The sequence below is a fragment of the Chiloscyllium punctatum genome, chromosome 4 (assembly GCF_047496795.1).
Source record: "Chiloscyllium punctatum isolate Juve2018m chromosome 4, sChiPun1.3, whole genome shotgun sequence".
In the NCBI taxonomy this organism is placed as follows: Eukaryota; Metazoa; Chordata; class Chondrichthyes; order Orectolobiformes; family Hemiscylliidae; genus Chiloscyllium; species Chiloscyllium punctatum.
The window spans coordinates 19,031,595-19,053,481 of NC_092742.1; the positions used below are offsets into that span (position 1 = coordinate 19,031,595).

Consider the following 21,887-nt stretch of genomic DNA (forward strand, 5'->3'; position numbering starts at 1 on the left):
TTTTAATTAAACTGTTCAAATGTGTGATGACATACTTCTGGAGCAGTTAAACTGGAATCTGGGTTTTCAGTCTCAGAGGTAGGAACACCAACACCAGTGTGCTGCAAGAGCTGCAACCCCAGAAATCTATATGTTGATGACGTATCCAAGTTTATGACTCCCATTTCTTTGTATATCAAGCTAATATTCCAGGAGCTATTTTCAATCTAATAAATCTGCTCAAAGGTAGTAGAATTTAATTTTTGTAAACATAAGATTATTAACAATAACTTTTTCTGAACTATTGTACTTATATCTGGAGCTGAATATTTGCATCTGTTTAACCATTGGTAAATTGTACTTAAATACCAGTCCAGCATCTTGTTGACGTTATTCTCATCAAGCCTCCAATTTGTGGAGCTTAAATACATTTCAGTGTTCATTATTAAATCCAATGTTAGCATCATTCCTTCTAATGATGAGATGAGCTGTCTGTCTGATGCTGTAAAACAACAGCTGGCTTGATGACAAGAAGCTTAGTAGCTGTTTAATTTCCTGTTGATTAAAATGTTTAATTGATGATATGCGAATTTGCATCACTGCTGTACAAGATAATACTGGGTCCCATTAATCCTGCCATTTTCATGAGAAATAGAACTGCAGTGTCCCTGCAAAATATTGTAATTACGACTTACTTAAAGCTTTCCCTCTAAATTGTAAGGAAATTGCCTAGTAGTTTCTCACTAGGTACATGGAAATTCTTGAATTCTTCAGATAAAGTAATGGATGGTTGATATTCATGTCCTTATCTTTATAGCCCCCCACAAGACAGACCCTTCGTGCCTTGAAATTATGTCTAATTATGTGCACCTTGCACTTCTGACAGTAAACCTCTGTTCCTACACTCCATTACTGTACATCTGCTAGCTGATCTAACATGTCGCTTCTTTCAACTGGTATCATATATTTACCACTGGCAACTATTCCATCAGTTGTTATTTGCCATGGTAGCTCCATCCTTTGCAAATTCTACTTACAGTTTCTTAAATTGGTTAATTCTTTCTCTCTGAATGCCTTCTTTTTTTCTACTTAATATATAACAAGTGCTACGTAAATATAATTCATATCGTTGGCATAACATCACATTACCAGGGCCCAGATTCTGACATTTTAAAAAAGCAATTTTTTTTTATAAGTTACATGTTTACAGATGGCTGACTTATAGAGTCCCTGAGTCATACAACACTGAAACAAATCCTTTGGTCCAACTCATCATGCTGACCAGTTTTCCTAAACTAGCTACTCCCATTTGCCTGCATTTGGCCCATATCCCTCTAAACTTTTTCTGTCCCATGTACCTAACCAAATGTCTTTTAAAAGTTGTAATTGTACCACGTCTCCTTGCAGCTCATTGCATGTATGCAACAGCCTCTGTGTGAAAAGGTCCCTTTTTAATCTTTTCCTCTCATCTTAAATGTAAATATACTGAGTATTTGGAACTGAAAAGTTAGTGGAAATAGAGTCCTGAAGTATTTTTAAGACAGAGGTAAATAGATTCTTGCTAAACCAGAAGGGTGAAAGTTTATCAGAAGTCAGCTGGAATGTGGATTGGACAGATCAGACATGATCTTAGTAAATGGTGGAGGAGGCTCAAAGTGCTAAAAGGCATACTCCTACTATTTGTATGGTTGTATGTTAGCAACACACCATCCTGACTTAGAACTTTACCACTGTTCCATCACTGTTACTGGATTGAAATTTTGGATCTGTCTTCCTAACAGCACTGAGGGTGTACCCACACCAAATGGACTGCAGTGGTTCAGGAAGTTGGTTCAGCACTTTCTCCAGTGCAATTAGCAGTGATGAATAAATGCTGGCCTTATGAGCAATGCTTGCACACCATGAAAGAATAATTAAATAAAAGGTTAGTTCCTGCTCAACCCCTTTCCCCAGAACACTCGTGGGAAATTCCTCTGCCATTTCCAAATGCTGAATTAATTAAAGTTCCACAAGTATTCAAGATTAATTAGCTAGTTGAATTACCTCTACTAGCATACCTTCTAATAGCTCTTTCTGGCAGCAACATTTTCTGTATGTTTTAAATATGATACTATCATACAAGGACCAATTTAAAGATCATAGACAGCAGTAAATGCCAGTAGCCTTATTAGATGATACCTGCAAATTCTAATACCTGCAATGGAAATTTTCTCAGGTTTTCCCCATATCAGAACTTGATGAGAAAATAGGTGAAACCCCGAGAGAGATACTTAAATAGGGATGGCTATGTCGTAGGTTGTCATAAAATATTATTGAACAATTCACGAAACTCTGAGGATAGAATTGAATTCCTGAAATTAAAATGCAGCAAGTACATAGCTTGAACTTGGACCTTTGACTACAGCCTGTTCTGTATGCCGCAGTCCCCATCAGTCCAACTCTCAAATCCACACCAACTATTGCAATTCTTCACCCACTAACCTAACTTCCAACTTAACATCCTCACCAGAAGCGTGAGTGCCTAAAATTGTTTCATCCCTAATATAAGATACTGTGTCCTCACTTTCTCTTGCACTGTCCTCTAAGCTCCACCACAATCCCAGTCAATCACTAGATGCTGTCCCATTACTCTTCATCCAGGTTCTGAGCTGGCAGGCTTCGGTCTTCTGAAGTTGTTGTGACTAAAAGCTGATTGCTGGTGTGAACAGGAACTATGTTACGATTAAGTACTTTGAATGCTTGAAAAAAAATCTTTGACGAAAGGTACTTATGAATTTTTAAGCTCTCAGCAAGGAGCAATGGAAGCATCGTGGTATGTCATGGCCTGCTGTGGGAAGGTGGGAAGACTTCAAGGTAAGTATGTGGGAAATAGACGGACATAGTGTTAGAAGCAATTCAGAGAAAGGTCACTCGCCTCATTCCTGAAAATGGTTGAATAGGTTGGCCCTGTATCCAGTGGAGTTTGGAAAAATAAGAAGTGATCTTGAAACATCTAAAATCATGAAACGAATTGAGAAGGTAGATGCGGAAAGGAAGTTTTTCCTTGTGGGAGAGGGTAGAACTAGGGGACACAGCTTAAAAGTAACAGCGCTTAAGGCAGAATTTTTTTTTTCTGTCAGAGTTGTTGGTCCATAGAAATTTCCTCCTTAGAATGTTGGGAAGAAATGAATATTTTGAAGGTAGATTCTTGATTGACAAGGAAGTCAAATGGTGTAAGGAAAGTGAAGCTAAGATCACAGTCAGTTCAGCCATGATCTTATCCAGTGGCAGACGAGGCTTCACAAGTGGATGGCCTTTACTACTTAGTTCAGTGGAAGGGTCACTTGACCAGAAACGTTAACTGATTTCTCTCCACAGATGCTGCCAGACCTGCTGAGCTTTTCCAGCAAATTCTGTTTTTGTTTGGGCCTTCTCTTACTCTCATTTTCACACACCTCACCAATTTATGGAAAATGTATTCTCACAAGCTTTAAGTAAGGCATTTAAGCAAATATTTATCTGTTAAATGGAAGTTTTTTCCTACAAAGATTAAGCCATGAGCGATTGCTTAGCTTGTCCTAAGTAAAGCAACATCATAACAGTGTTGGGAAACTGTTGACTCCTGACTGTCTGAAGAGAGATCTAAAAAGGAGAGAGATATTTTAACAATAGGTATGCTGTGGAGATAATCATGGTTGATAAAGGAAAACTGTGAGACCATTCACTGAAACAAAGGAATTACAAGTCAGCATCCACTTAAATAAATTAAAATTACTTCTTGATATGGCCTAGTGGAATGTTTTATCTTATATTATTACATAAACTAAGTTTCATGGATTGAATGAATGAAGTCTGCTCTTAATAGCTATTCTGTGCATGCCATTGCTACGAAATTAATGGCTTTTATCAAGCCTCTTTTCATCAAGTTTGCAGTCCGTGTTCCTTTATTGAGCTGGGCAGAAACATGCAAAAGAGGTGAGTTTTCAGTCCATATCACATGAGGATGTTAATGTCATAGTCTCAGCAAAAATATGTCAAAGAGGTATAGGTCAGTATGCATGAACTCCCATAAGAGGTCAAAGTTAAAAATCACACAACACCAGGTTATAGTCCAACAGGTTTAATTGGAAGCACTAGCTTTCGAGCGCTGCTCCTTCATCAGGTGGTTGTGCAGTGCTCCGAAAGCCAGTGCTTCCAATTAAACCTGTTGGACTATTACCTGGTGTTGTGTGATTTTTAACTTTGTACACCCCAGTCCAACACAGGCATCTCCAAATCATAGGGAGGTCAGGCAGCCTATGAGGAGCTTCTGAGGCCACATAACCGGCAAGGATCAGCACTGGACCTGAATTTGTAGTATCGGTTTAAACTTCATGAACAGATGTAGATTAAATTTATTTGTGATTTTTATCTTCTTAATCACATGTGCCTTCCTCAGATCAGCTGAAACCCTCACTAAGGCCTTTTTTGTCTCCAGACCTGTTCCATTTCAAGCTTGTGTCCCACATTCTCCTTGTGTAAATTTGATCTGTTGAAACTCTGCCCTAACTTATCAAAAATCTTATTACTCATCACTTATGCTCAAGACACACATTGGCTCATAATTAAACAATTCTAGAATCCCGACAGCGTGGAAGCAGGCCATCAGCCCATCATGTCCACACCAAAGAGCATCCCACCAGACCTACCCTCCTTCCCTTTCCCTGTAACCCTGCATTCTCAATGGCTAATCCACCTAAACTACACATCCATCGTCATTATTGGCAATTTAACATGGCTAATCCACCTGACCTGCATATCTTTGGACTGTGGGAGGAAATTGGAGCACCTGAGGAAACCCACACAGACATAGGGAGAATGTGCAAATGCCAAGGGTGGAATCAAGCTCTGGTCCCTAGCACTATGAGGCAGCAGTGCTAACTACTGAGCCATTATCTTGCTGTTAGAATCTACATTCTTTGAAATCCCTCTGTGGCCTTGCCTTTAGCCATCTCTGTAACCTCTTTAAGCTACTTAGCAACTACCTCAGAAGGTTGTCTTCCACTTCTGGTCTTTTGAATATCCTAAATTTTAATTACTTCATTGATATAGGCTTTAAGTTTTTCTCTCCACCTCTCTTTCAGCGTCAATTTATGTTTACATACCACTTCCTCAGTAATAAAGCATTCCAACACACAGCATTACAAAACAAAATATGACACTGGGCTACGTAAGGATATATTGGATCAGAAGATAGAATGCTTGATGAAAGAGGCAGCTTTTAATGAGTTTCTTAAAGGAGGATAGTGAAGAAGTTAGAAAGGGAATTCTAAGTCCTGGGATTGGGTCTTAGACATTTTGCAGCATTACCATCAATTCAAATTAGAGATGCTCAAAAGGTCAGAATTGCATAGCACAGAGATTTTGACTGGTTGTGGAGGAAATTACAGAGATTGGATGGGGCAAGTCCATGGAGAAATTAGAAATGAGGATGGGAATTTTAAAATTAATCCATTGCTTGACCAAGAGCAAACACAGGGGTGATAGGTGAATGTATCTTGCTATGAATTAAAGCACTGGCAACAGAGAATTGGACAATCTAAAGTTATTGGAGGATATAATATAGGAGGCTAGGCAGGGGTCCATTGTGACCTCAATCAAGTCTAGTCTTAACAAAACATGAATGAGTGCTTCAACAGCAATTCAGATGAGATCAGGACAAAATTGGATGACTTTGAAAGTTGAAATAGGCAGACTTAGTGATGGTGCAAACATATGGTTCAAAGTTCATCTCAGGAATAAGTATAACATCAAAGTTTCAAACCGACCATTGCCAAAGAGAGGGATGAAGTCATCAGCTTGGGAACAGATTTGAAGCCAGGTTCAAAAATAGTGACTAATATTTAGGGGAGGAAATTTCTGCTCATCCTTTGCTGGATGATTGGATATTATTTATCAACAGTGGAGGAGATGAGAGACATCGTGGTGAAGTATGATGAGTGTAGTCAGTGGACATGCGAAAATTAATATTGTGTTTTCAGATAATATCCTCAAATAACAACATCTAGATGAGAAATAAGAGAGATCTCCTTTTCAGGAGTTCCCCATCCCTTGATTCCATGTGAGATCAAAAATCTCTTTTTTTTTTAAAAATTCATTCATGGGATAAAGGTGTCACTGGTGAGGCAACATTTATTGCCCCAAGGGCAGTTAAGAATCACCCATATTGCTGTGGTTCTAGAGTCACATGTAGGTCAGATCAGTTAAGGATGGCAGTTTCCTTCCCTAAAGGACATTTGTAAACCAGATGTTTTTTTCTGACAAACAGTGGATTCATGGTCATCATTAGATTCTTAATTTCAGATATTTTATTGAGTTCAAATCCCGCCACAGCAGGTGGTCGAATTCGAATCCAGATCCCCAGAACTTTATCTGGGTCTCTGGATAAACAGTCCAGCAATACATCACTAGGCCAATGCCTCCACCCTATCGATTCCAGCCTTTAATATATTCATAATGACTTTCTGGATAGAACATTGTAAACATTCACAATCCTCTGTGCGGAAAAGTTTCTCTTCATGTCAGTCCTAAATCTTTGCCCATTATATTTGCTAACCTGAGGAGACAACCTCTCAGTGCCTACCTTATCAAGCCCATGTGAATATTTTATGTTTCAAATAGATCACCCTTTATTCTTCTAAACTCCAGAATATATAGGGCCAATTTAATAAATCTGTCAAAGTACAACCCTCTTACCTCAAGAAATGATCTTCATCATGGATTGTTTACTCAGGGACATATTATGGTGAAAGTTTAATTTGCTGTTACCAAATGAAAAATGTTGCAAATGTAATCAGTCTGCTGTTTGGACAGTACCCCTATCAAAAAAGATGGTTATGGTTGTTGAATATCAATTATCTCAGACCCAGGACATCCCCACAGGAGTTCTTCCGCATAGTATCCTAGGTCCAGCAATTTTCAAATACTTACTTTGTTACCTTCCTTCCATCATAAGGCCAGATGTCAGGATGTTTTGCTTATGATTGCATAATGTCCAGTACCGCTCAACTCCTCAGTTACTGATTAGATTCCTTGATTAGATTAGATTCCCTACAGTGTGGAAACAGGCCCTTCGGCCCAACAAGTCCACACCGACTCTCCGAAGAGTAACCCACCCAGACCCATTGCCTCTGACTAACGTACCAAACACTATGGACAATTTAGCATGGCCAATTCACCTGACCTGCACATCTTTGGACTGTGGGTGGAAACCTGAGCACCCGGAGGAAACCCACACAGACACAGGGAGAATGTACAAACTCCACACAGACAGTTGCCCGAGGCTGGAATCAAACCTGGGACCCTGGTGCTGTGAGACAGCAGTGCTAACCACTGAGCCACCATGGAGCAGACAGTGACCATAGTAGCAAGACCTGGACAATATTCAGGCTTCAGCTGATGGGTGGCAAGTAAGTTTGCCACACAAGTCCTAGGCAATGACCATCTCCAACAAGGCAGAAATTAAACCATCTCCCCTGCATGTTGAATGTCATTACAATTGCTGAAACCCCCATTCACAACATCCTGAAGAGTTCCATGGACCAGAAACTGAACTGGACCGTTCATATAAACACTGTGGCTGCAAAAGCAGGTCAGAGACTAGGAATTTTGTGGCAAGTCACTTACCTCTTGCCTCCTTAGTGCCTGTGTGTTACCTACAAGGCACAAGTCAAGAACGTGCTGGAATACTGCACTTGCTTGGATAAGTGCAGCTCCAACAATATTCAAGAAACTGGACAAAGCAGTCTACTTGATTGCCAATGATTTGACCACGTTCAACATCCGTCATTCCCTTCCACACTGATGCAGTCGCAGCAGTATGTACCATGTGCAAGACGGACTCTGTTGCCTGATCAAGGCTCCTCTGACAGCACCCAAACCCATGACCTCTACCACCATGGAGGAAGAGGCAATAGGTGTATGGGAAAATCACCATCTTGCAATTCTCCTTTCAAGCCATAAGTATTCCTGACTTGCACTAGATCATTGTTCCTTCACAGTCATTGAGTCAAAATCAATTTTCCCTAAACACCAAAGACTGCAGTAGTTCAAGAAGGCAAGCTCACTAGTACCTTCTCCATGGAGTTAGACAATAAATGTTAATCTAGCCAGCTACATCCATACTACCTAAACAAAAAGAAAAAAAAATTGCAATCCTACTTTTAGTTTTTTTTTAAATAGTAGAAATCTTTGTTATTTAGAGTTTAAATAAATCTTACTAGAGAGGAGTCATCCATGAAACCACAGTTTTGCATAACTGGTCACTAGCCATTACTAATAGTAAATGGCATTTCAGCATCTCTCTGAATTGTAATATGGGTGGAGTTGTCCCTTAAGATCTGAACAAAAGAAAATGAGATTGGCATGCAATTACATTTCTGAATAATCCTGTATGCTCCAAAATCATTTTACTTTTATATTAGGTAAAAAAAATTACTTGTGCAGCTTAAATTGCAAATGCAAAATGGCCTGATACAAAAGGGCTGTTTGTGAATGTATCTCTTGGGAATGCAGTTTCTTCCTCTCTATCTATTAAAAAATGGATGTGAAATTGTAACCTGGTGCTCATTGGAACTCCTGCCATGAATGGTTCCTGAGGCAGCGGAGGGGTGATGAAGAAATGTCAGAATTGTACCGATGTGGACATATTATACTACTTGAAATCCATAGACTTCGAATTATATTTCTTCTCTTTTTATTTTACATCATAAGAGAAGAAAAAGATCAAATACAATTATTAGCCCTTTCAAGTTTGTTTCTTCCACAGTTTATATGCTGTCTACTCTTCCATGAATTATAACCCACTTATCTAATTACCCAAGGGAAACTTGGAGAATTTCTGGAAAGCTCCAAAGATAACAAAGGAAACTTCTACACTATCTATCCTGAGAATGTAGCTAACACTGAGGAAAAATGTAACATGATATTTTTCTCCCTTTGACACTTAATGGGATTACCATTGGTAATTTCCCGCAATCAATACCCTTTGGGTCATTGTTGACCAGAAACCGGACCAGGTCTGGCTTATAAATACTGTGGCTACAAGAGCAGAAAACCCTGGAGTTCATAGAATTTACTGTATAAGAGGCTATTTGACCCATCGTGTCTGTACTGTCTCCCGAAAGAGCTCTTACCTGTCATCTGTCTTCTCATTGTTTTGAGTTCTGACCTGTGACAAATCTGAGACATTTGTAGGTGGAGTAAATTTAGAGCTAAATCCAAAATTTATAGAAAACATTGCAACATTTGTATTACAATTCCCACAACTCTTTATCCAGGTGTCTGCTATTTTTCTCTCAGTCTTTTACAAACATTGTATTTGTGACCAGCGGTGTGCCATAAGGATCAGTGCTAGATCCGCTGCTTTTCATCATTTATAAATGAGTTGAATGTGAACATAGGATGCATGGTTAGTAAGTTTGCAGATGACACCAAATTGGTGGTGTTGTGGACAGTGAAGAAGGTTCCCCCCAAATACAACAGGATCTTGATCAGATGAGTTGAGGAGTGGCAGATGGAGTTTAATTGAGATAAATGTGAAGTGCTGTTTGGAAAGTTAAATCAGGGCAGGACTTATAACTTATAACTTAGTGGTAAGGTCCTGGAGAGTGTCCTGAAAGAGACCTTTGAGTGCAGTTTCAAAGTTCCTTAAAAGTGAAGTTGCAGGTAGATAGGATAGTGAAGGCAGCATTTGGTATGCTTGCCTTTATTGGTCAGTGCGTTGAGTTTAGGAGTTGGGCAGTCATGTTGCAGCTGCACAGGACATTGGTTAGGCCACTTTTAGAATACTGCAAGCAGTTCTGGTCTCCCTGCTATAGGAAGAATGTTGTGAAAGTTGAAAGGGTTCAGATAAGACTAACAAGGATGTTGCCAGAGTTGGAGGGTTTGAGCTATTGGGAGAGGTTGAATAGGCTGGGGCTATTTTCCCTGGAGTGGAGGCTGAGGGGTAACCTTATCGAAGTTTACAAAATCATGAGGGGCATGGATAGGGTGAATAGCCATTGTCTATTCCCTGGGGTGGGGGAGGCCAAAATATAAGTTTAAGATGAGAGGAGAAAGATTTAAATGGGACCAGAGGGGCAATCTCTTCACACAGAGCATGGTGCGTGTATGAAACGAGCTGCCAGAGGAAGTGATGGAGGCTGGTACAATAACAATATTTGAAAGGAATCTGGGTGGGTATATGAAAAGGAAGGGTTTAGAGGGATATGGGCCAAATGCTGGCAAATGGAACTGGATTAATTCAGGATATCTGGTTGACGTGGATGAGTTGGACTGAAGGGCCTGTTTCCATGCTGCACAACTCTATGACTCATTTACCCAAGGCTGACATTATTCTGCTGGTAGTGTGGCCTCTACACTACTAACCTTGACTGTCTGTACATCCAGTTTTATCTATTCTACGTACATCTGTGGTTCTCACTAACTTTGACTATCATTAAACTTTTAACCCTTAACTGCTTAACCTTTCAGCTCCTTTATGGCCCTTGGTCTGGCTACGTATTGAGCTTAGAGTTGTGGAGTACTTAGCTACACCATATATAAAGATTGGCTCAACACAATAGACCCCTACTCCATACTTAATGACCCCGCATTCTTTAACTCCCCTCTTGACATCTCTTGTGTGTTCTTCTGATGCTGTGAACCAAGTAGGCTAGGTATACGGTTGATACATTTGCTAACACTATCTCACCACTCAGCAAGTGTGAAGAAAGGGATGGAGTAGAAGAAGGGGCTGTAGGTGGGGAATGGAGGAACAAGGAGATTGCAAAAGAGGTTTGAGGAAGAGGGAAGTTGCAAGGGGGAGAGAAGCTGCAAAAGATAGAGAACAGTTTTAAACCGGTCATAACATCAAAACTCAGCTAAATAGTATTGAAGAAAACTTCAAATCACTGAGATAATGAGTTCATGCAAATTAATATGGAATGTCTAACTTGACTGCGTATGTTCAGAAACTGCTATGTGTGAAAAATGTGGTAGATCTTTCTGTAATGAACATGATCAACTATTAAATTTAACTCTGAGACTAAGGTCCAAGATGCAGTAAATAGGGGTGTAACTACCTGGTTAGAATGTTTCATTTGTGCATAAGTGCTGGAAACACATTAGCTGTGACCTCACACTCTATATTGAGCGTATTTGAACTTAGAAGTGTGTGTGTGTGTGTGTAAAATGGCTGGCAAACCACGATCAAAGGCAGTAAGGATTAGGCAACAATTGCTGCCCCTGCCAGTAACATCCACATCCCATAATAAAAGACTTGGTAGCAACTGTGGAAGGAGAATCAGAGTTAACATATCCAGGTCAATTAATTAATCTGTTTAACCCAACATTGTTGATGGCACAAGGTTAGCTTATAGAATACAGACAAACAACACATCCAATGCCACACCAAAAAGGTATACTCTGTTCCATCAGACAGAAGGTAAAGGTTTGAAAACATACCATCAGACTCAAGAACAGCTTCTTCCCCGTTGTTATCAGACTTATGAACAAAGCTCTCATAATTAGAGTTGTTCTTTCTCTGCATCTTCACTGCAGCTGTAATGCTATATTCTGCTTTCTATTCTGCTACCCTGATGTACGGTATGATTTATCTAATTAGCACACAAAACAACAGTTTTCACTGTCTCTCATGTACATGTGACAATAATAAATCAAGTCAAAATCAATACATTCCTGTCTCAAGTGAATCAATTTCAACATTCTTGCCTCATATACAAACACACTTCACCCTCTCCATTCTCAACAACCTTCTCCAATTATCCAATTCTTGCCTCTTACAAGAATGTTCCCCTTCCTCATCACTATCAGTGCCTGGTAGGAACATGTTCATTGTGGCACATTCTTCTGAAGTGCTTTTGGATTCAACAGGCCACCACTTCAAAATTGAACACACCTGCAGTCACTTCTCTGTGCTCAATGTCCTCTGAAATCCTATAAAGCTCCTTGGAATGTTTGTCACGTAGACAATGCTATTAAGTGTAAATTGTTTTTCTTTCTTAAGAAAAAAATTCAATACACCCATTAAATCAATTCTTGTTGGAAACCAAACCACCTAAATCACGGTAATCTAATGAAAAAGAAACTATGCACCAGCTGACTCTTTATATACTCAATGTTCTTTTAACCTACCAAATCCCTGTCCAACATGCTCTGTGTATAAATCACAAAATACAAAATTTAAATTTGATAAACAATTCGCATCTGTATTAAAGTTGTACATTTAACAATTACCCCAAAAAAGCTGGGAGGTCGTGGAGTGGTTTGGGGAGTATTAACTGGCAATGAAAGAATGGATAAGCTGAAGTATTTCGGGTTATAAACATGTGACAGACCTGAAATTGGGAAAACCTGCCTCCTGGAAAGAACAGTGCAGTTTTACAAGATTTTCATCAAGAATAATTTCTGTAATATGATAATTACTTCACCAGCTTAGTAATTACAGGTCATCTTCATTTGTTTCCTATCAGTTAATTCTGATAGCTTAATTCCTTTTAGGGAAATTGGTGGCCAGCCGCCACTGATTATTTTGTTAAGTGTTATTTGAATAGACAGGACAGAGAGTTATTAATCAGCCCATTTCCAATTAGCATCATGTTTAACCCAGTGATAGACACCCCAAGGTGAAGTATTCATAATACCTTTTAGATTGCTATTAGTCAATTTAGCTCCTCTCAACTAAATCATAATTAAATATCTTATTTCTTAACACATTCACCAGTCCCAAAGCCTTTGTCCTTTTAAAAGCTGCTCAGATGTTAATTTGAAAATAAGACAAAAATAGTTGCTGGGAAATGGAAGTGTATTCTAGCATTATTAGTGTGAAAATATTAGTATGAAGTAAGAGTTAAGATATATAAAATAAAAGATAGCACACTTAAAATATTGGATAATAAATTTCCGATTTGTGTGCTGTGTAATTTGAAAATGGCAGGCGGTGTATGAGGAAAATATACTTGTGAATTGTTTCCAAAACAACATTAGTGCCATAGAATCTTGTGTATGATTTGCATCAAAATTTAAATAATTGTTCATTACATTTTTAGTATTGAAAATATATTCTACATTACACTAGTTTTTACGATTGTAGTTATTGAATGTATTGAATAGTGTATTACAGTTGAAAATATATTAGAAATAGTGTGAAATTTTAGATCTTCTCTGAAATGGAGACAGCAGCGTTCATCTTGATTAGCTTGCAATGGACTTTATGTATAGAAGAAGCCAAGATAGTAATGTCTTTCTCTCATTCTACTCACTCTGTCTCTTTTTCTCTTTGTTCTTTTTCTCCTAACCTGTATGACTGATTTCTCTCTTCCCTCTGATTTCCTGCCTTCCTATCATCTCTCTGTCTCATGTATTTTCCCCCATTTTCCTCTTCTCTCTCTGTCTCACATATTTACCCCTCCTCTCTTCGAATCCTTTTTTCTCTCTTCACATTCTCCCTTTCATTCAGTTGTCCATGATTACTTTCAAAATAACATTATTGCAATGCATTTAGAATTGATGTGTGATTGTGATGATCCAGCCTTTGCAATGACAATCTCTTGAAACATGGTAGTGCAACCAATTTTGTGAATTTTACATTCTAATGAAAGGCTACCGACCCGAAACATTAACTCTGTTCCTCTTCACAGATGTTGCTTGAGCTGTTGAATATTTCTAGCATTTTAGCATTTTTACATTAATTATTATTGTGGATTTCATGAAAGTCCTTAGATAATTCAAGGTAGGCAAGTAGGAGGTTGGAAGAACATAGCAAGCCAAGCAGCATCATGAGGTGAAGTCAATGTTTCGAGTGTAACCCTCATTCAGGACTGGGGATGGGTGTAAGAGGAGCTGCAGATAATGGAGTTAGGGAGAATGGTAGGGTAGGGATAGGTGAGCACGGATAGAGGGTATGAACTGGTTGGTCAGTGGGAGGAATAAATACGGTTGGTAGCTGGTAGGAAGGGTCGGTCAGAGGAATGGAAGGGAGGGGGAGGGGCTGGAAAGGAAGTTGGGGGATGGGAAGGGAGGCTATTTGAAATTGGAGAACTCAATGTTGAGTTCCTCCAATTTGAGGTCTGATTCGCTGTGGTATTGGAGGAGCCGAGGATGGTCATATCAGAGAGCGAGTGGGAAGGGGAATAAAAGTGGGCCTTGACTGGGAGGTCAGGTTGGCCCCTGTGAGCCTGGCTAAGATGCTCGGTGAAACATGCCCTGAGTTGACATTTAGTCTCACTGATGTAGAGAAGACCACTTCGGGAGCACCGGATACAGTAAACTCAGTTGGAGGAGAGGCAGGTGAACCTAGAAGGACTGTTTGGGTTCCTTGATGGAGGTGAGGGAGGTGGTGTGCCAGCAGATTTTGCATGTTTTATGGTTGCAGGGGAAGGTGCCAGAGGGTTCAGGGGGGTTGGTGGGGTGAGTGGCGTGAACCGAGGATTGGCAAAGGGAACAGTCCTTGCGGAAAGCAGAGTGGGGTGGGGTGGGGAAGATGTTGTTGGTGATGCGGTGGAGTTGGCAGAAGTGTTTAAGGATGATACGTTGGATGCGGAGACTGGTAAGGTGGTATGTGAAGACAAAGGGGAACCTGTCTTTATTGTGTTTAGAGGGGGTGGTTAAGAGCAGTGGATCAGGAAATTGAGGAGGTGCGGTAGAGGATTGTCTGGATGACAGAGGGGGGAAAACCACATTATTTAAAATAGGTAGACAACTGGGATGCTTGGGAGTGGAATGTCTCCTCATCTAAGCAGATGTGGCAGAGGCAGGGGAATTGGGAAAACAGGATGGAATTCTTGCAGGATGGGAAGAGGAGGTGTAGCCTAGATAGTTATGGAAGTCTGTGGGTTTATAGTAAATGTCCATCTGTAGACTATCGCTGGAGCTGGAGGTCAAGAAAGGGGAGGGCAGTGTCCGAGATAGACCAAGTGAATTTGAGGGCAAGGTGGAAGTTGTGGGCTAAGTCAATGATCTGCTCCAGTTCAGCCTGAGTGCAGGATGCAGCACCGATGCAGTCTTTGATGTAACGGCAGAAGAGTTGGGGCTGTGTAGGGACTGTTCAACATAGCCGACAAAGAGGCAAGCATAGCTGGGGCCCAACAGAGTGACCATGGCCAACCCCTGGATTTGAAGGAAATGGGAAGAGTTGAAGGAAAAGTTATTGATGGTGAGGACTAGTTCGGCGAGGTGGAGGAGGGTATTGGTGGAGGGGGACTGGATGGGTCTGTTGGAGAGGAAGAAGCTGAGTTCCTGAAGGCCATCCTTGTGGGGTATGAATGTATAGAAGGACTGTACATCTATGGTGAAGATAAAGTGCTAGGGACCAGGGAACTGGAAGTTAGTGACGAGGTGGAGGGTGTGGTTAGTGTCATGGGGATAGATGGGAAGTGTCTGTATTAGCATCTGTAATTTTTTTGTCGCTAATTTAGATAAATCCTCTTTCCAAACCCCCTCCTTATCTACTAGGTATGCAGTTTGGCGGAGGTAGGGCTAGTTTGGATTATATAGGAAACAGGGCTTTTGTGGACCATTGGTAGTTTCCCTCTCACCGGAAACTCTGTTTTCAAGACCCATTTGCTCAGAGATGCATCATAACATGGCTGAACAGGTTGATTCATTTTTTAAATGTATAACTGGAGAGCAGTTTATTTCTGACCGATTGAAAAGTTAGTTAATGCTAGCCAATAATCAAAAAAGCTTCATTATAACAACTATGTAAAAAAGATATAATCGTGCAAGATACAAGTTGAACAGTATATGTTTTAAATACTGACTCACCATTTTTGTCATATACTCTTAACAAGTATGGCTTGATGTAATAGGGCAAATGGAATCAACTATTTGCATTACCAGAGGAAGTGATTAAAAAGGCATGATTTAAGTGCTATTAAATGTTGACTATTTATGGCAGTTCTCCAAATACTAACTATGTACTTTCCTACTTAAATGTTTTTAATTTCAGGCAAAGTCAGGTCTTTGCAGTTTCAGTCATTTTTCACACCTCATTAAAGTGTCCCTAGTGGGCTAGAAAGTCTGAGTTCAAGGACTACCTGCTCCAGAATTATATCATTACACTTCTGAATAGGTTAATTAAAAATAGCTACCTTACCCTCAGCGTCTGTGGAGACAGCAAAAGTTAACTTTTTGAATCCAAAGGCTCTTCTTTAAAGCACCTTGTGCTCTTGTCCACTGAATTGCATTCATGTACTGACTGACAACTCAATCCATATGAAACAATTGTCACCCTTTTGGTGATGGAAGATATCTATTGGTTTTTTTGTGAACATAATGCATTGAGTTAAATAATCTGCACTGTCACCAGTGAGCAAAAAGACTACAGTAGGTCTTTAAAATGGAATCAAAGCCAACATACAAAATGAGGCCATCTATTATTATTAAAAGCAAATACCAAGCAGTTAATGCAAGTTAGTTTAAGGTTGCATTCTAATCTCAGGATTCAGACGATAAAATCAATTTGGGTTACTGCAGAATTAATCCTATTTATCTGTATAACAATTCTGATTTAATATAGACAAATTTTGCTACCAGAAAACTAGAGAGGTGCACAATTCTGTTTAAAAAATTGGATCATAATACTGATCATTGAACGTCATTATTCCATATTAATAGATGTACGTGGTGCAGGTAATGTTAATGACTTCCATTGTTGTGATATTTGAGTTATATTTTTGAAGCGTTTGTTAAGTATTTTTGTTTTTAAACATTTGTTGAATTCTTTCTCTTCCTGAGAGTTTTGATTTTAAGTAAGAGTTTAGTTCCACAGACACAAGGGTGTTACCTCTCAATAATTTTGTGCAATAAAACAGAAAATGTTGGAAATGCACAGCAGATCTGGCAGCATCTGTGAAACATGAAAAAGAGTTACTGTTTCACATTGAGAGTTGTAAAAAAGTTATATGTAACAGATTTTAAGCAAGTACACAAGTGGGGAAATGGAAGTTGGGAGAACAAAAAGGTCTGCGAGAGGTTAGAAAGCAGAATGAATTAATTGATTAAAAGAATGATGATGCAAGCCAAGAAGATATGACATTGGAACAACTTAAAAGCACAAAAATTACTTCAGAGGAACTGTAAATAGGTAAAGCAAAATCATCACCAGCACTTGCCATTTGAAAATTATAATAGGATCAAAGTCAATAGTCTGAAGTTGATAGACTACATTATATAATAAAGAACTGCAGGTGCTGGAAATGTGAAACAAAAAAAAGAGTGCTGAAGAAGCAACAGATCTGACAACATCTGTTGAGAGAAAAACAGGGTTAAGATCCCATTCCCTCTCCCCCCACCCCACCCCACCCCGCACATACACGATCACGAGTCCCAATCCCTTTACCCAACCACAACTCACAGCTCTGAGGCATGGCAACTTTCCAGTCTGTAAATTGAGTCATAATGGGAAAAAGGGTTGGAAGCCCAGGACTACATGAGATGATTAACTGCATGTTAAAATTGCATTCTTATTGGCTGGGCCAGCATTTATTGCCCACCTCTAGTTGCCCTCATTGCTTTTAAGAGACAGGAAAAATTTTTGTACAATAAATGGCTGACTGTACTCATTTAATTGATCACAACTATATGTTATAATTCCATGAAATGTTATCTTCCTTTTTAATGGGTAATACTGGCAAGGCTAACATTTGTTGACCATCCCTAGTTTTCCTGTGAATGCAGTGGCAGGGTGCCATCTTGAATCTGTGTGCATATAATCATCATTATTTTGAAATGGTCACAATGCTTCTGTGGCATTAGGATTCAATCAAGTAATGTGGGGCTAGAATCACATGCAGTTTGGTTTCGATAGGAAGAAGTGAGCCAGATGAGACTTTGTAAAAATCTAATAGACTTTATGGTCATTTTTGTAACAAATCATAAAGTGCCTTATTGTGCATTGCAAGTCCAATACCATTCCAAACATAAATGTTTTAATTTCGTCTTGAGATGTTGGTGTCTCTGGCTGCGCCGGTATTTATTGCCCACCCCATGAAGCCCTTGCAAAGGTTTTGGTGCGCTGTCTTCTTGAATCACTGCAGTCTATTTGCTGTAGGGAGACCCATAATACTATAAGGAAGGTAATTCAAGGATTTACCCTAGCGATGAAAGAATGAAGAAATATTTCTAAGTCTAGATGATGATTTTATGCTATGTTGAAAATCTATTGCATGACAGACTATTGGAAGTGCATTTACAGCAAAACATACTCTTGAGGTTCAGTTAATGGCAGTGAATTACTTAATTTTCACCAACTATTGTTTATTATATTCTATAAAACCTCTGAGCATGTTTCAATCTTGCTCCCATTTACCTGTTATTTGTTTAAAATTGTTGCCTTGAAAGTGTCAGACTGTTGAGAGATTTGGTGGTTACAAAGGCCACCTTAGAGCTGAAGCTGTCCTGTGCATTGAAGAAACTCCACAACAATGTAATTGGTTTTGTCAGTTATTGATAGATACAACACTGTCCCCTCCATGTTTGTTGACAGGTGCCAGTGGCAGGAGTCTGGTTATTGACTAAAACTTGACAGCTGATTGAAAAACAAGCTGACCTTTTCATCTCAGTGCTGGGTACTTGAAAGCTGCCTGTCAATAACGCCTAATTTCAGATTGTTATACAGGAAACTGAAACAATGCCTGAGACATAGAAATATTAAGTTTGCAATTAAATTCACTAATTTTATTACAACTTCAATTTGGTGAGTTAAAATTTTCCCTTCACAAGACAATTTAGTTAGTTTTTTAGCTTTATGAAGATGTGGAATAACAATGTTAGGGAATGAAACTTTTTTCATTATTTTACAGACGGTGCTGACTAGGAGTATTCTCGTGTGTTCGGATGGTTTAGTTGGAAATTGATTGAAGTTCCCTCTGCCCTGATGTGAATGTTTTTTGTTTTATTGTGTTGTCTTATCATCAAGTGATAAATAATATTGAGCAGAAGAGAATCAGTCAAATAGCTCCAACTGACCTGAAGCCAGATATTTGTAGATATTAGTGTTTAGAGAACAATGCTACTTTTATTCTTCTTGGTGGAATGGGTCAGGGCTTTGCTGTCAAAGTAATCTTGTTGAGTTGATGCATTCAACAACACCACAATGCATGTTAAATGGTGTCAGGATCAGATATAGTTGCAGGGACAATGAACAAGTGAAGCTGTTAATTCTGGATCATATGAAATTTGTTGAGTGCTGTTGTGGGTGTATCTTTCCAGGTAAATATTCAGTATTGCATTTCAGTTCTGACATGAATATCTTAGGTGATGGGGAAGCTTTGAGAAATCGGGAAATGTCCCGGTCATTGTGGACTACACTGCCTCTGTCCTAGTCTTGTAACCATATTTTGATATTGGTCTAATTATGCTTCTGGTCAGTGGTGACTTCGAAAATTTGATGCTACAGGATTCTTTCATGATCAGGAAGTATTTGGACTTTTTTTGCATTGTGTTGGCAATTTTCTCTGACATTTATAATAGAAAATAGCTAATTATAGATTGGCCAAGGACACTTGCTTCATACCCAAGTAGATATGTTCTAGGCTGCTAGATTTGTCTTTAGCATGTCACATTTAGCAGTGCGTGATTCCATAATATTCAGTGATGGCTATCCTCAGTTTAAGATTTTCCTTTGCAAGGATTCTATATTGGTTACTTCTGCCAGGTGTGCTTGTAACAAGAGGATCTTGAGGATGAAGTCAACTTCCTCATGATGATTCATCTGGAAGCTACATCCTTCAGAACTTGGAGAGTTCGATCACACTGATTCAATTTTGAGAGTCCATCTACGGGTTCTAAACAATAACTACCATAAAACCATACATTCTCAAAGGGGAAGTGGGAATGATAGAACCATTTAAAATTTTTTTCCATAAGTGCTTATTTTCTTTCAAAATTTTACTTTTCAGCACGAGAAATGACCCGAGGAAAATTTTTAAACATTTTGGAACGGCCCAAGAAGTTGCAGTAAAATTCCAACCACTTGTTTCTGAGAGAAGACCCAGCACTTGTTTAAAGACAATTGCTGTCTACGGATACCTCCTTGGGTTTATTCTTCACATATCGTCTGTTGAGACTGCCTATACAATAGAGCGTCACAAGATCATACTTTAAGGACAACTTATCTTTTAGCCTATAAGGCAAATTGTTTTTAATTGGAAATAGAAACTACTGTTGATGCTTCTTTGCTGTAGAAAGGCAGCATTTGGTTTGCCTTGTGTATATGAAATTACAATATTGTTATATTGTGGTGAACTCATCTAGATGTATTTCTTATCGTATATTTAGAATTTGTTATTCCCTTTTAACACGCAATGAAGTAAGTTTTGACGTTGAGGTTACGCACAACAATAGCACTTTAGGGCTTCTGATTCGAGCAGCACATGCCCACATTTGGATATCAAATAATAATACATTTGATGAGAGGAGCATTGTAAAGAACATTGTCTGGGAGTACAATGGCTTTTCACAAACCCCACTTGAAATTGAACATGTTTTCAGAGATTTAATAAGATGTTTCAAAAGATTGTCCAAACTTCTCTCCTACAGTTTGTGAGGCCATCTCGAGGCTTTGCTGTGCTTCTACTTTTTAACACATTACTGTCTGTGTGTTATCAGATTTTTAATGATAGAGCATATAAAAGCTATGTTAAAATGATTGTGCATTGTAGTGGTACCCTAAGGGGTGATTGATCAACAGTTAGAGGTTTAGACTGGAGTGTGCAAAAAGAAATCGGGCATGGGCATTAAATTACTTATTCCACCTGAAATATTATGGATCTGTGACTAACAAACAAGACAAATCTTTGATATTTTGCTCCAAAGTGAAAACAAAGCTAACTTAATTATAAATCAATTTAAAAAGGTGTCATGCCAAACCGAAATAATTTTGATTGAGAAGAGAGATTATAATCATATCTAAGAGTACGTTTGGCTGTGCATCAAGCAGTCTTGTTTAGATGAATGATTCAGGCATGTGTTGCAAGGGAATAACTTCTACTATCGCTCTAATTTATTTCCCTTTTGGTATCAGAAGAAAACATTAGGACGTACTCGGTTAGTAACCTTGAGAAAGATTTTTCTAAATTTTATTTGTCCTTCATTTCCTGGGCCTCATGTGTCTCCTTCCTGGCTACCAAAACTATGCTTTGTGATTGACCTGCAGCAGGGATAAACAGTTGGGCTGCAAACTGCGTAGGTGGAGTATTGAATCTTGGTAGAGGGGTCGTTTTAAGAAGAAAAATAAATTAAACCAAATTTTGATTCGAAATTTTAAACTTTAAGTAGAGAACATGAAAGTCTAAGTTGTACTTGATCACAATCACGCAACCGAGTGAGTATCACTGTAGTCAGGGACACAACACAAACCCAATTTTCCATATCAAATTTCACATGTTGATGCAAACAGTTCTGTTCAGCCCAATCACATTGTCACATTATTTGGATTTACTCATTGCAGCATTCTAATAAAATGGAGACCATCCTTTAAAATTTCAGCCTTGGTAACTGATGCACAAAGCTAAACTGAAGTCTGATTTTAGGACTAAGGTCTGGGATAAAGTCACAGGGAAATATTGGACAAAATCACTGGAAACATTGACCTCTCTAGCGACCCATAGACATCTCAAATATGAGAAGCTTAGATCTTAAGTGGTTGCTTGTAAAAGGGTGTGACACTTTGTTGTAGATGTACGAATCATTCAAGCCACCTGACCCTACCCTTCAACATTGTTCCAATTATTAGGTTCAGGCTTTGTTTCCATATATTTTTGGAATTGAAATCAGATCTAGTTTCACAAACAGTGTTGTGCAAAAGTGTGAAATGTTTCTATTATATAGTTTATTTTTGAATTAAAAATATGCATTATTTAAAAACCTTCTTAAGATCATTTGATTAT

The 21,887-nt window shown here is 38.9% G+C and overlaps 1 protein-coding gene across 4 annotated transcripts in view; it reads left to right on the top strand.

Annotated features, from left to right (window-relative positions):
* lin52 (lin-52 DREAM MuvB core complex component) overlaps positions 1-21,887 on the top strand; it is a 120,964-nt gene that overhangs the window by 70,999 nt on the left and 28,078 nt on the right. The window contains exon 6 of one of the 4 annotated variants that reach the window (XM_072568203.1): positions 19,899-21,864. The exons of the other annotated variants lie outside the window; for them this stretch is intronic. Coding sequence (XP_072424304.1) covers positions 19,899-19,960 — 62 coding nt within the window. The 3' untranslated portion in view covers positions 19,961-21,864. Of the gene's footprint in view, positions 1-19,898; positions 21,865-21,887 lie in introns of those variants that run through there. 4 annotated transcript variants of the gene reach the window in all.